Source organism: Tupaia chinensis, unplaced genomic scaffold (genome assembly GCF_000334495.1).
Source record: "Tupaia chinensis unplaced genomic scaffold, TupChi_1.0 Scaffold000455_1, whole genome shotgun sequence".
Taxonomy (NCBI): Eukaryota; Metazoa; Chordata; class Mammalia; order Scandentia; family Tupaiidae; genus Tupaia; species Tupaia belangeri.
In genome coordinates, this window is record NW_006159963.1 from 537267 (window position 1) to 550933 (window position 13667).

At 46.1% G+C, this 13667-nt stretch overlaps 1 protein-coding gene across 5 annotated transcripts in view; it reads left to right on the forward strand.

Moving 5' to 3' along the window:
- Positions 1-13424, forward strand: part of LOC102491891 (protein CutA homolog) — an 18803-nt gene extending 5379 nt beyond the window's left edge. The window contains exons 1-6 of one of the 5 annotated variants that reach the window (XM_006155488.3): positions 25-101; positions 3171-3319; positions 7606-7665; positions 9730-9775; positions 10041-10090; positions 12811-13424. In XM_006155488.3, the coding sequence (XP_006155550.1) occupies positions 33-101; positions 3171-3319; positions 7606-7665; positions 9730-9775; positions 10041-10090; positions 12811-12910 (474 nt within the window). In that variant the 5' untranslated portion in view covers positions 25-32 and the 3' untranslated portion in view covers positions 12911-13424. Of the gene's footprint in view, positions 1-24; positions 102-3170; positions 3320-7605; positions 7666-9729; positions 9776-10040; positions 10091-12810 lie in introns of those variants that run through there. The other 4 variants (XM_006155489.3, XM_014590516.2, XM_014590518.2 and 1 more) reach the window with 4 other exon arrangements.
- The last annotated feature ends 243 nt before the right edge of the window (positions 13425-13667 follow it).

Consider the following 13667-nt stretch of genomic DNA (forward strand, 5'->3'; position numbering starts at 1 on the left):
TGATCTGGTGTGGCTGGATTATCGGCGACGCCATGGACAGGTTGGGGTCCCGGTGCCCCCTGCCTAGCTGCGTGCGGCCCTCTGCCCTTGTGTGCCTCCTGGTGAGTGCCCCATGCTGCTGTGCTGCCACCTTCTGCCCTTTGAGCCCCGATGCGGGCCAGAGGGGAGAGGAGAGGAAGAGAAGGCAAGGCGAATTTCTCTTCACTGCCCCTGGGCTTTGGGGTTGGAGCTCCACCCGGTGTCCTGGAGTTGGGGGGTGGTGCTCACGCTGCCCGCAAGGCTTCCCTTCCAGCCTTGTGGAAACCTGGAGGGGAAAGGTTCCTGGCGAGGCTCCTGAGAGCCCCACATGATCATCTGGTCTTGCTGATGCAGTGACCATCTCATTTCCCTGTCATTTTTCAAGGTGTGTGGCGGGTGGTGTTCTCCACTTGGACCTGTTAAAATACTCAAGTTGGAAGTGACTGCAGCGGTGGTGGGGAGGTGGGAAGAGCTGCAGGAGGGGGTCAGAAGCCCAGCCTTCTAACCTGCCCTCAAGTGCTTTTCTGTTTTTCTCTGTAATCTAATTAAGTTGACATTTTAAAAATAACAGTAAAACCTCCTTTAGAAAGCACCCTACCCCCTACACACGATGGTCACTGGTTTAGTTCGGAAGACTAGTATAGTGTATCAAATTAGGGGCGCTAGTGGGTTAGTGGGAGAGAATGAGAAACCAACTGGACAGGCCTGCGTTTGAAATGGAGCTGAAGACATAAACACAGCACTCAGGCCCTGCCAAGAAGTCAGAGCCAGGACCCAGGCGATACTGTGAAGCGAGTGGGAGGACAGAGGCTCCTTTGAGCAAAGCATGAGTCCCGGGCTGGGAGGCAGGAGAAGCAGGCGCTTGTTCACCCGGCCGGGTCACCGTGTAACTCCTTCACGTCCTCTGTCCTGTCAATGGCTCTGTTCTACCCCCAAACAGAGAACCCCAGAATGGAAGGTGTTTTCTATTTTTTTGTTTGTTTGTTTATTTGTTTTTTCTCGTTGCTCTTATTTTAAATGTCATTAAAATAGTAAGAGAAATCATATGTATTTTTTGAGAGATTTTTGCTATAGGGTATGTGTGCTTGCTGGAGGGACAGAAACAGAGAGACGGAATATGAGAAATCACCACCCAGGGGGGATGGCCATGCAGCAATCCCATCTCCATTCTCCTCTAAGGATTTTGGGCCTGCACGCACACGTGCCTGGTGTGAGGTTTGAGCTGCCGGGTCCAGGACTCTAACCTCGGTTGACTATGTCGGAGTCCAGTGATGTAATCATTATGCCATCCACTGGTCCCAGGAAAATGTTATCTTGATGATCCTTTTCCTCCTACATTGTCACTGCTGTCTTTTCAGCTTGGGATCTTTTATTTGATTTTTTAGAGTGGTTTTTCCTATGGGGTGCATGCGCTTGCCAGAGAGACAGAGACAGAAAGATAGAAAGCTAGGGATTACCTCCCAGGAGGGTGGCCAGCTGCAATCCCTTCTCCATATTCCTCTCTGAATTTTGGGCATGTACACACACACCAGCGTGAGTTTTTAAGCTGCCATCTGGGACTTGAACTGCGGTCAGTTACATGGGAGTCCAGCTATGTAACCATTACGCCATCTGCTGGTCCCTCAGCTTGGGATCTTCATGTTTTTTCTGGATCATGGTGACAGCTTTCTAAGTAGGCTGCCTGTGGTCACTCCCCATCCCCCACACTGTTACTTTACTCAGCTTGAGCATATTATATGAATCTACTTAAGAACCTCTGGGGGCAGGCTGGCAGGTGGCATGGTAGTTAAGGTGCTGGACTCCCACACGGCGGGCTGCAGTTCAAGTTCCAGACCTGGCGGCTTGCTTTCTTACTTCCCTTTTCTTTCTCTCTCTGTTCAAACTAAAAATAAATAAAATTCAATAAAAAATTATTTAAAAAAAGAAAACCTCTGAGGGGCAAGTGGGTGGCACAGTGGTTAAGGTGCTTGACTCCCACATGGTCAATCATGGTTCGAGTCCCAGACCTGGTGGCTTACTTTGTCTTTCTCTCCTCTCTCCCTGGTGAGTACATGTGCCCTCGTGCAAACTAAAAATTAATAACAGCAAATAAAATTAAATAATTTTTTAAAAAGAACCTCTAGGGGTTGGACTGTTGCACAGCAGTGGTAAGGTACATTGAACCCTGCAAGGGTTCTGGGTTCATATGTGACCTGAGGACACATGGCCTATGTGTGCCCATGATTTGGGGTGGCTGGAGCTAGGGATGCATCATAATCTCAAGACCCCATTGGGGATGCTCTCTCTCTCTCACTCACAGAAGAAGTAAATAAAAACAAAAACTCCCTAAAAACATCCTGTCACCTCACAAATCTCTCCCTCTTTGATCTGACCCTTTTCTTCATAGTCCTGGCCAGCCCTATCATCCTCCCGCTCTTCTCATACCCACACAGTAAAGGCCTTGTAGGCTGGATAGTTCCTCTGTCTCTAAATACCTCTTGAGTTTGCACGTATTCTCACTGATTTGCTTGGAGTGCCCTCCTCTGCCCTCGTAATCCCTATTACTTCAGCTCCAACTCAGATAGCATCTCCTCTTTGAAGCCTTTGCTCCCTCAGCCTCCTTCTTGGTCCCCCAGCGCTTGGTTACAATAGCAGAGGTCGCATTGCTTCAGAACCCGTCTGTTTGCAAGGCTGCCTTTCCCCCAGATGACACATAGCACCTGGTAGGTACGCAAGTGAAAGGGCTGGAGTTACTCCTGAAACATCAGATCTGAGAGCTTTTTATGTGTAATAACTGCCACAGGATGATGGTTCGGCACATGTCAGCTGCTATTAGGTAACTCCAATAACAGTTTTACAATAAAAATCTATTTCAGACCTTCCAGACTCTAGTCCTAATTCTGGCTTTCTTGATTAAAGCTATGTGATTTTTAGCAAGTTTCTTGATTTCTGAGTCTTTTTCTTTTTTTTCTCCTCTGCAAAATGCAAAGGAAAATATCTAGGCATAAAAACTTTGTATAAGCACTAAAGGTCAGTGCAGATCTCAGGAATTATTGTGTGGATAGGGATGGGAACGAATAAAGGACCCAGCCCTGGTTCCAGTCGTCTTGAGCTGGGAGGTGTTGAATTGGCACTGTCACTGCTGACCTGTACTTTCTTTTTCCACCATATAGATCCTGACCACATCTTTCCTGACTCTCCCCACGCTCAGGACCCTCGTTCTGCAGCTGCACTCAGCTGTCACCGGCAGCTATGTTTCTGGCACTCACTCCATCGTCTTTGTCAACTGTCCCAATGAGCAAACTGCCAGAGACATTGCCAGGTATGGTGAAGGGACATAGGTGTTGCCCTAGCCTCCTGGGCGTTCCTGAGGGGCCACTCTTACCTTTTGCTTCTGACAGCTGTGTGTGTCCAGTGATGCATGACATAGCTATCTGCTCGAGGTGGTAGGGGCTCTGCAGTATGACCCCCCCAATGGATCCTGCTGCTGCTTCTGAATATTTTACCTGGCGTATAGGTGCATTTAAGTGATAGAAGACCTGTAGAGGTAGGTGGTGTGTCTAAGGAGTTAAGGTAAAAAACAGTGGGACCCCAAAGGTTGAGAATTTAAGTCTCCTAATTTAAGACAGACAGAAAGCAAGAAATCACTTCCCAGGGAGGATGGCCATGCCTCAATCCCTTCTCCTCCATTCTTCTCTTGGGATCTTGGGCACACATGCACAACTGCCCAGCATGAGTTTAAGCTACTGAGTTCGGGACTTGAACTGTGGTCGACTACATGGGAGTCCAGCGACATAGCCATTATGCCAACTGCTGGTCCCAGTACTGGGCAGTTTCTAGAAGCAGCTATGCTAAAGAGCAACAGACTTAGAATTAGGCCTGGGTTTGAATCTTGGCATTGCCACTTACTGTGACCTTGAGCAAGTTGCTTCCCTCCACTAGTGTTAATGTTGTGAATTATGAAATGAGATGATACCACCTACCTCTCGGGGTTATCGTGATTATGATGGTATGAAGTTTCTGCAGTGCTTACCCCAGTAATTGGAGTGTCGTAGATGCTCAAAAAACATTTGCTATATCTGATGTTGCTCCTTCTCTCCTTTACAGATAGGACTTTGAAGGGGGTCGATAGGGCTGGAGGGCAGTGGACCTGGCTCCTTGCTTCTTTTTCCTACTTGGCAATTGAGCATTCTTGAGGTTGATGGCAGGCTAAGTCGATGTTTTAAAATGTTGAGTGTGGACTGTGGGGGCAGACAACTTCCAAGTTTGTGGTGACAGGTTAATCTTGTCTTTGATTCCATCTTTCCTTCTCCTAGCTGAGTTTTTTCCTTATTAATATTACCTTCAGAGAATAGGTCTTGTCTGAACTGTGGTTACCTCAGAAATATGATTAGAACATTGGGCAGCTAGAAACTGACATCCCTTCTCACGGTAAGGCGAGCTGTCCTTTCCCTGGACCTCTGGATCAGCCCCTTTGGGTCCTGTCAGCGAACAGCCTCATCTGACATCTGTGAGGTTGGGCGTTGGGAGGAAAAGGAACGCAGGGACTGGGTTTTAACTGGCTGAAAGGCCAGCTCAGATCAGTGGGTCGGCATCAGCTGCCCAGGGTTCTTGCACCCATGGTTGCTGGTGGGAAGTCTAGTGTTAACAGGAATCTCATGCCTTTGTAGGTAATGCCTTTTCTCTCTGACAGTTTATAGGCTTGCCTCTGTATCTTCACGTTCAGCTGTTAGTTTGTTAAATATTCTACTTCTTTTTCTCTTTTTCCATCAGGGTCTCACTGTGTCATAATCCTGCCTCGGCCTCCCTGCTGAGATACAGGCCCGTGCCCCCATACCGGAATCTTTCAGGTGGGCTCTTGCTAGATTGCCCAAGCCAGCCTTGAGCTCATGAGCTTCCTGCCTCAGTCTCCTGAGTTGGCTAGGGTTACAGGTTCTCACCGCCACATCCTCCAGCCTTTAGGCTGTACCAGGAATCAAACCTAGGCCTTCTGCGCGGTCCCAGCCTGGGGGCACAGCTGCGTGTCACTGTGGTGTGGCTTCTCTGTCTAATCTTTCCAGGTCCTTTCTCCTATGAGATAGAAAACTGAACCTTCTGAGTGTGTCCTCCGTGACTGAACTTACGTGCTTTTCTGCCTCTGTTTCTTGACTCTGCAGCCTGGAAGTGTCTTTGAGCCTAGTCATCTGCCTCTTAGATTTTTCACCTGTGTCTATTTTGCTATTCAACTCCTCTTTTGGGTTTTTATTTAAGAAATTACAGTTTTTTTTAAGATTTATGACCGTTCTTGCTTCATAGTTGGCTACTCTTATCTTATAGATGGAATAATCTTGCTATACTTATTTTCACGTCTTGGTGTTAAGTGTTCTTTTAGCTGGTCCTCCTCTTTTTCTTTCTTTCTTTTTTTCTTTCTTTATTTTTTTCTTTTCTTAAGATTTTGCCATTGAGCACATGTGCTCTCCAGAGAGAGAGAGAGTAAAAAGTCATCCCCTCACAGGGAATGGTCACAGTACAATTCCTCCTCCTCCATCTCTTGCCCTCTTTTGGGATTTTGGACATGTACGCACACACACCTGCATACATTCCCTATTAGTTCAATGTTCCTTCCACCACCCAGACACTCCTATTCCCCCTCCAGGCCATAGCAAAACTCACAGTGACGACACCTTGGGCAGGATGTTCACAGAGGCAGCCAGCTTCTTATCCAGTATGGCCCGAAAGCAAAGGGAAAGTAGCACCCTACTGTCTGTTACTCAAACCATGTAGGCATCTGTGTGGGACCCAGCCACCTGTACCACCGTGCCACAAGCTGTCCCTTGGTCTTTCTCTTAAAAATTGTTTTGTTGGGCTAGCAGGTGGTGTGGTAGTTAAGGTGCTAGACTGCCATGTGGCCAATCATTGTTTGAGTCCCAGTGGCTTGAAAATCACACAGAGTTAAATAAATAAAATAATTGGTTAAACAAAGGGGTGGTGGTGGTGGCAGGTGGCTTGGTGGTTAAAGGCACTGGACTTCCACAGGGCTGACTGCAGTTCAAGTCCTGGACCTGGCAGCTTTCTTCCTCACTTTCCCTCTCTCTCTCTCTCTCTCTCACTCTGTCCCTCTTTGGTCAAATTAAAATAAATAAATAAATGTAAATAAAATAATTCTTTAAAAAAAAAAAGGAAGGAAAGAAAAAAGAAAATCACACAGGACACATGTGTGCACGTGCCCAAAATCCCAAGAGGAGAAGAGATGGCGCCATGGCCATTCCCCCGGGGTGAGCTCTCACTTTCCTTCTCTCTGTCTCTCTTTGTTGAGTGTACATGCTCTATGGTAAAAACATAAAAAGTAAAAAGAAATAAAAATCACTGAGTATCATATCAGCCAGATACGTATCTGACAGTTAAAAGCATAAAGTGGCAAAATGAAAGCAGTTCTGGGTGGTTGGGGGAAAGTTAGAAACCACCAAACCAGTCGTCTCCTTGTATAGCAAGACAGTCAGGTTAAGAGACGAGGACATACCTCGCTTGCAGTAGGTGCTCAGATACTAATTACTAGAATGAAGGAACCCGCCCAAGGTCAGACAGCCGTGCTACTGCAGGTCTGGGAATGGAACTCAGGTTTTCTCGCTCTCAGTTCAGGATGAACTAGTTTCCAAGCAGACAGGGCCTGTTCTTAAAATTGCTTTTTCATAGCTGCTTCGCTTCCTTCCTTACCCAGAGAAGGATTTTTTTTTTTTAAATTTAACTTTATTTATTTATTTATTTATTTTAATTTGACCAGAGAGGGACAGAGAGGGAGAAAGTGAGAAAGCAAGCCACCAGGTCCGGGACTCGAACCGTGGTCCACCATGTGGGAGTCCAGCACCCTTAACCACCATGCCACTTGCCAGCCCCGAGAAGGATTTTTTTATAAACAGCTCTGTCTTTAGTCTGTGCATGGTGGAAGAGGGGAGGGTGACAGGAAAGGTGCCCTGAATAGTTGTCTGCTTATATTTGGGCTTCTTGGATAATTCTCAGGAAATTGTCTCCTATCTTTTCTTTTTTTAAAAAAATAAAGTTTACTTTATTCATAATACAGAGCATGCACATGAAAGAGAAGCACCTTTGACAGGGTCCCAGGGTGTCACCATCCCCTTCCCCCAGCTCTCCAGCTGGTCAGTCTTGGTAATGTGCTCATGTGCCCAGGGATCCAAACCTGTGGACAGCTGTGTGGCTTCCAGCATTGCAGTTCAGTTCGCTGCCAACTGAGCCAACAGGCCCCACCCCTCCATCCCTCACCTTCTCTTAAGATGCTGAGATCTGGGACCAGCAGTTAGTGTAATGGCTATGTTGCTGGACTCCCACGTAGCCGACCACGGTTCGCGTCCCGGACCCGCTGGCTTAAAACTCACACTGGGCGCGTGTGTGTGCGTGCCCAAGATCCCGAGAGGAGAATGGAGGAGAAGGGATTGCGGCGTGACCATCCCCTCTGGGGGGTGATTTCTCGCTTTCTGTCTCTATGTCTCTCTCTGTCTGTCTGGCGAACGCACGCGCCCTATAGCAAAAACCTCTCAAAAAAAAAAAAATTAAAAAAAAAAAAAAGATGCTGAGACTTGCCCCAGTGATTGTCACCCTCTCCCTTTTCTTTAGGGCCATACTGGATAAGAAGCTGGCTGCCTCTGTGAACATCCTGCCCAAGGTGTCGTCACTGTGAGTTTTGCTATGGCCTGGAGGGGGAATAGGAGTGTCTGGGTGGTGGAAGGAACATTGAACTAATAGGGAATTGTCAAAGACTAACCAACTCAAGGGCATTTAATTAGTCCACAGGTCACTGCTGATTTGTGTCCAGATGTTTATGTCATCCAACAAATAGATTAGGAATAGTGAATCTTTTTGTTTTAATTAAAAAAATGCTTTATTTGCTATAGGGCACATGCCCTTGCCCAAGACGCACAGAATCAGAGAGAGAAGAGAAATTGAGAAAGCACCTCCCAGAGGGGATGGCCATGCCACAGTCCCTTCTCCATTCTCAGGATTTTGGGCATGCATGTAAATGTGTCCGGTGTGTTTTTCAAGCTGCCGATCCAAGACTTGAACCATGGTCAGCCACGTGGGATCCAGCCACCTTATCTGCTCCACCATCTGCTAACCCCATGAATAGTGAATCTTGGTTACATGTTCTTTAGTTAAATTATTTACCTTGCCTCAGTAAGGAAGGCTTACTGGGTATTCCATCCTTGGTAAGCTAGCTAGGAATATCAGGAAAAAACTATTTCCATTGCTTTTGGAGTCTCTGGAAAACTCTGAGAGTTTAGTGTATGCGACAGGCTGTCCCTGTGTATCTGCCTTTGATTTTGTTACACTTGCACCATTTCTCTTACCAGAATATTTCCGCGTCCCAGCAATAGCTGTGCCTCACTCTGATCATCCTGCTTCTCATCTCCTTTCTTCTCTCCTCTGCCTCAACACCTAAAAAGAGAGATAATGTATATTCTGCAAGTCAAAAAAAGATAGTGCCGTGTAAAGAAATGTGCCCTTTCCCCACCCCTAGTGGTGTCATTTCCTCACTGGCTCCCATCATCTATGGAAATGACTCCCAAATTTGACTCTGCTTTTGATTTGAGCTCCAACCTAGATCTACTCAATTTATCTCCCTGAGGATGGGGCCCAGGTCTGTGAATTTTTAAAACACTGTGCAGGTGATTCACTTTCAGCCAGTCTGGGCACCAGTGTTTGAGAACTGGCATAGAATTTCAGCCTGGCGTTCCCTTCATGCGTTCATCCTTCTTCGTAATTGATCCTTTTACCCCAGCTCTGTGACAGACAGGGCCAGTGACCTAAGTCATCTTAGATTTGCCCTGGGTCAGGATAGAGCTTTGGAGGTGGAATTATTTCCTATGATTGCCTTTTCCTTGTTCTCATACTCTCTTCTGAATGTTGTCACTGACTTTGTTTTTAACTTTTAAAAGCTCCTGCATCTTGTAAGGCTCATTTCTTCCCTGAAGCCTTCTGTAATTTTTACTTATCCATCCAAAGGACTGGGAGGGGCCTGGAAACCCTGAGCATAGGATGAGTGTTAAAAGTGCTGGAGATGCCCAGGCTGGAGGAAAAGGCATAGCAGTTTCTGCAGGGCTGCCCTGGGGTTTTTCTGCATGTCGTCAATTAATGGGGGAAACCGGGTGACGGTGAGGGGCGGGGGGAAAACCAGGTGGCCGAAACGGGCACACCAGAAAAGAACACATCTCTTATGAAAACCTTTAAGTTAGATGGCGATCTCAAGAGAGAGTGAGCCAGGACCAGCAGATGGCACTATGGTTACATCTCTGGACTCCCACATGGCCGACTGGACCTAGTGGCTTGAAACTCAGACCAGCGAGCGTGCGTGTGTGCCTAAAATCCTGAGAGAAGAATGGAGGAGAAGGGATTGTGGCATGGCCATCCCCCTGGGGATTGAATTCTTGCTTTCTGTCTCTCTGTCTCTGTCTGTGTCTCTGGCAAGCACATATGCCCTAGAGCAAAACTCTCAAAAAAAAAAATAAATAAAAAAAAGAGCTAATGAGCCTCCCTCCTCCAGGAACATCCAGGCAAGCGCTGGATGCATTAGGGTGGATGGGACCATTGACCTGTGAGGCCTCTGCCAACTCTAAACTTCTTTACATCAGTTTGGAAAGATTTTAAAGTTGCCTCTTCAGTAAGTCACCTAGTTGAGCTAAGTTTGACATTTCACCAGTCTCCTCTTAGCACATCATAAATTGGTTTTGTCCTCTTCTCCAGGTACTTTTGGAAGGGAGAAATAGAAGAAGCCACCGAGATCCTGTTGGTGAGTGAGAAGGGAATAGGAGGGGGCTAGAGAGGGAAATGAATGAGACCAAGGCCTTATTTCCCAGGTTCCAATGAAAAGTTAGCAAAGATCAACTGATTGAGGCTCTTGTCCCAGGTAAAATGCCCTAAGTTTATTTGTCAGCTAGTGACAGGGCCTGGTATCCTGGTAGGAATGCTGTCTCTTCGATGGTCAGATGGTGTAGCGTGGGCAGAGCTGGGGCTCAGGCCCTAAAGCAGTGCTTTTTCCACTTTTTCTGTTACAGTTAATAAAGACAAAGACCTCCAAGGTCCTCATGCTGTCCAGCTACATCAGGTAAGGCTGGCATTGCTTATTTACCGCAGGACCAGCCAGGGGTATACAGGGGACTGAGTGAAAGCATGGAGAGGAGACTGGCGCCTGCCCCCCACCTCCTGTATGACGCTGAGAAAGTCCCTGTCTGTCTCTGAGCCTCAGACCCTCCATCTGTAAAACGGGAGGTTAGAATGAGAGAGTTTAAACCAGTGGTTCTCAAAATATTGGTCTCAGGGTGACTTTTCACTTTTTTTTTTTTAATTTTTTATTATTTATTTTATTTTATTTATTCATTCATTTATTTTTTTAATTTGACCAGAGAGAGACAGAGGTTGAGAGTGAGAGAGAGAGGAAGTGAGAAAGCAAGCCACCAGATTCAGGACTTGAACCCTGGCCGGCCATGTGGGAGTGTCCAGTGCCTTAACCACCACACCACCTGCTGGTCCCATGGTGCCTTTTCACTTTTAAGAATTCTTCAGACCTCAATAAATGTTGCCTATAGATTATAATGCTAAAGTTTACTGTTTCTGAAATTTTAAAAAAAATTTAGTTTACTTAAAATAATTATTACAACACCATTACACATTAAATAATGCATTTTTTTATGGAAAGGAATCATATTTTTCAAAAACAAAAAAATAGCAAAAAGAATGACATTTTACATTTTTTAAAAATCTGGCTTAATATGATGACTGAATCCCCTCAGACTTATTTTTAAATATTGGAACACTTTTAAGCTTGTGATAATAAATTTAAATTTTCTAATTTTTTTTTTTTTTAATTATTTTAGGGACAAGCAGGTAGAGTGGTGGTTAAGGCACTGGACCCTCCCACGGCCATCACCTTTTTTCCTTTAATACGCAACTTCGTTATACATTCATAAGATACAGTAAGTACATTTTCATAACTATTCTACTAGACTATGAGTCTTTCGGAAACAAGAATAACATATATTTTTTTAAAGAATTATTTTATTTAACTTTATGTTTTGTGATTATTTATTTTAATTTGACCAGAGAGAGACAGAGCGAGAGAGAGAAAGAGAGGGAAAGTGGGAAAGCAAGCTTCCAGGTCTAGGATTCAAATCACAATTGGCCATGTGGGGGTCCAGCACCCTTAACCACCATGCCACCTGCTGGCCCCAGGTTTTCCAAAATTCTAATTTTTGCTTGAAAACATAAATTTTATCACAGGAAATAGTATCGTAAATTCTTTTTTTTTTTTTTGGAGAGATTTTCACTGTAGGGCGCGTGCGCTCGCCAGACAGACAGACAGAGACATAGAGACAGAAAGCGAGAAATCACCCCCCACGGGGGATGGTCACGCCGCAATCCCTTCTCCTCCATTCTCCTCTCGGGATCTTGGGCACGCACGCACACGCGCCCGGCGTGAGTTTTAAGCCACCGGGTCCGGGACACGAACCGCGGTCGACTACGTGGGAGTCCAGCGACATAGCCATTACGCTAACTGCTGGTTCCCATAAATTCTTTTTATATAAGCAGTGGGCTGTCCTTGTTCATATTTGAAAAAAATTTTTCTAATACTCAAGGCTGAGTAACCAGCAGGCAATTTATGGTTAATAAGCTTGAAAGTAAATGGTGTTCCTCTAGAAAACAGTGTCTAGTTCAGCTTGTGACTCAATCAGCCAAGGTTACGACAACCATTGAAGTTAGGGATATGGCGAAAGTGTTTTAAGTATACTTCCCATGTTGTCGTGCAGAACTTTCAAAAGATATGTACTCAGGTGTCCAAATTTAAAACAAAATAACTTTTACCACTCATCAAAGATGTTATAGGAAACTGACTTTTTACCAAATGCAAGCGTGTACTTTTGAAGAAAACAACAGCGAGTATAGTTTGGTGCCCCTGTCTTGACTGCATGAAATAAATTAACCAAATGCGTTATCCTCAGACACTGAAAAAAGTTAACCTGTTCCCCCAGAATGTTTATGCAACTACCTACACATTGCGGTTTATCAAGTATTTCATAAGCACTTTAAAGCGCCCAACTCAACAGGAAGCAGAGGATTATTACCCCCATCTGACAAATGGGAAATGGAGGCCCAAGTCCTCTTTTTTTTTCAGTCTGGAAAGTAAAAAGCTTGCATTGTGGCAAAGCCAAGGGGAAATAAATGGGAGAGAAGGGTGAGATTTCTATGGGCTCAGGCAGTCAGGCCAGATCCCTGGAATGCGGTCAGTGGCTGAGTTGGGCCTTGAGGGATAGAAAGGCTTTTGCCTGATGAGCAGGAGCGGAGAGAACTTTCTAGATGGGGAAGAGAACAGAGAGGTGCTAGGGGAAGAGAGGTTGTTTGGGGAGGGCACAGGGACACGTGTGGGCTAGTAATGAAGACAGTAGCCACGTTCCGTGAGTGTGCACATTGCCAGGGGTGTGCCAGGTAAGTCTATCATCGTATTAAATCCTCCGAGTCCAGTCAGAATGTTGGTGCTGTTTTTACCCTCTCTTTTTATGAAAGATGAGATGCTTTTAGAGAAATAAAGCAACTCATCCATCGTTATAAAGCTAGTAAAGGTAGATTTAGAAATGGAACCTTATCTGAGACACTAAAGCCTTCTGGCCCAGCTCAGTACTTGCTGACAAATGGGAACCAGGCTGAGGAGTGGTGGGCCATGGGGCTGGACAGGTGGGCCGTGACAGATTGCAGAAGGCCCTAGCAAGGCTGGCCAGGTGGGTTTTGTCACGTAAACTGTAGCATTCACAGAGCTCTGCTTTCTTTCCAAAGGTTGTTACATCCGTTTGAAATCCCAGAGGTCTTCAGTCTCGCCATGAACCAAGGAGATGTGCACTATTTAAAGTGGTTTGAGGAGGCCGTGGAGGACTGAGTGGGGAAGCTCGGCGTGTGTGCTGCTGGGCCGCCTCTAGCCCTCACGAGCTGCTTTCTGGGAAGGGGAGGCCTGTCTCTGCCTCCCGACCTCTCTGGATCTCATGTTCCTGTCAGCGCAGAGGTGCTAAATAACCGGTGGAGGCTGAAGAGCCAAAGTTCCTAAGGCTGTGAGAGAAAGCTGAGCCAAGCAGGCCACGCAAGAACCCAGTAGAACTTGTCTCTGAGTGTTTCACGCTTAAAGGTGGCCAAGGGGTCAGGGAATGGGAATGGCTGTGTTTAGGGACTGAGGGGAGGTGGCAGTGAGGCGAGGTTAGTCACCTTCCAGTCACTGGGCCTGCCTCTGATGCCTAGGATACAACTGCTCTGCCTCTCCTGGGGAGGAGTGAACCCAATAGCCTTGCTCCCTGCAGTGTGCGGGATGAATGCCTCCCTCCAGACTGCACGTGCTTTATTCCAAAGGATGATTTGCTAATAGTGGAATTTCAGGGAATAGCAGGATTATTGCTCCGAGTTAAAGAGTCCCCAGACTGCACGTGCTTTATTCCAAAGGATGAATTGCTAATAGTGGAATTTCAGGGAATCGCAGGATTATTGCTCTGAGTTAAAGAGTCTTTTGCTCTTCCTGAGTCCTGAGGAGGGGGCGCTGGGAATGGACCCTGTGAATATGCATACAACTGGGAATATCAGGGCTTAGACACAAGGACTTAAACTTGGGTACTAAGTTTTGACTGTGTCCTAGCCTGAACATGACAAAC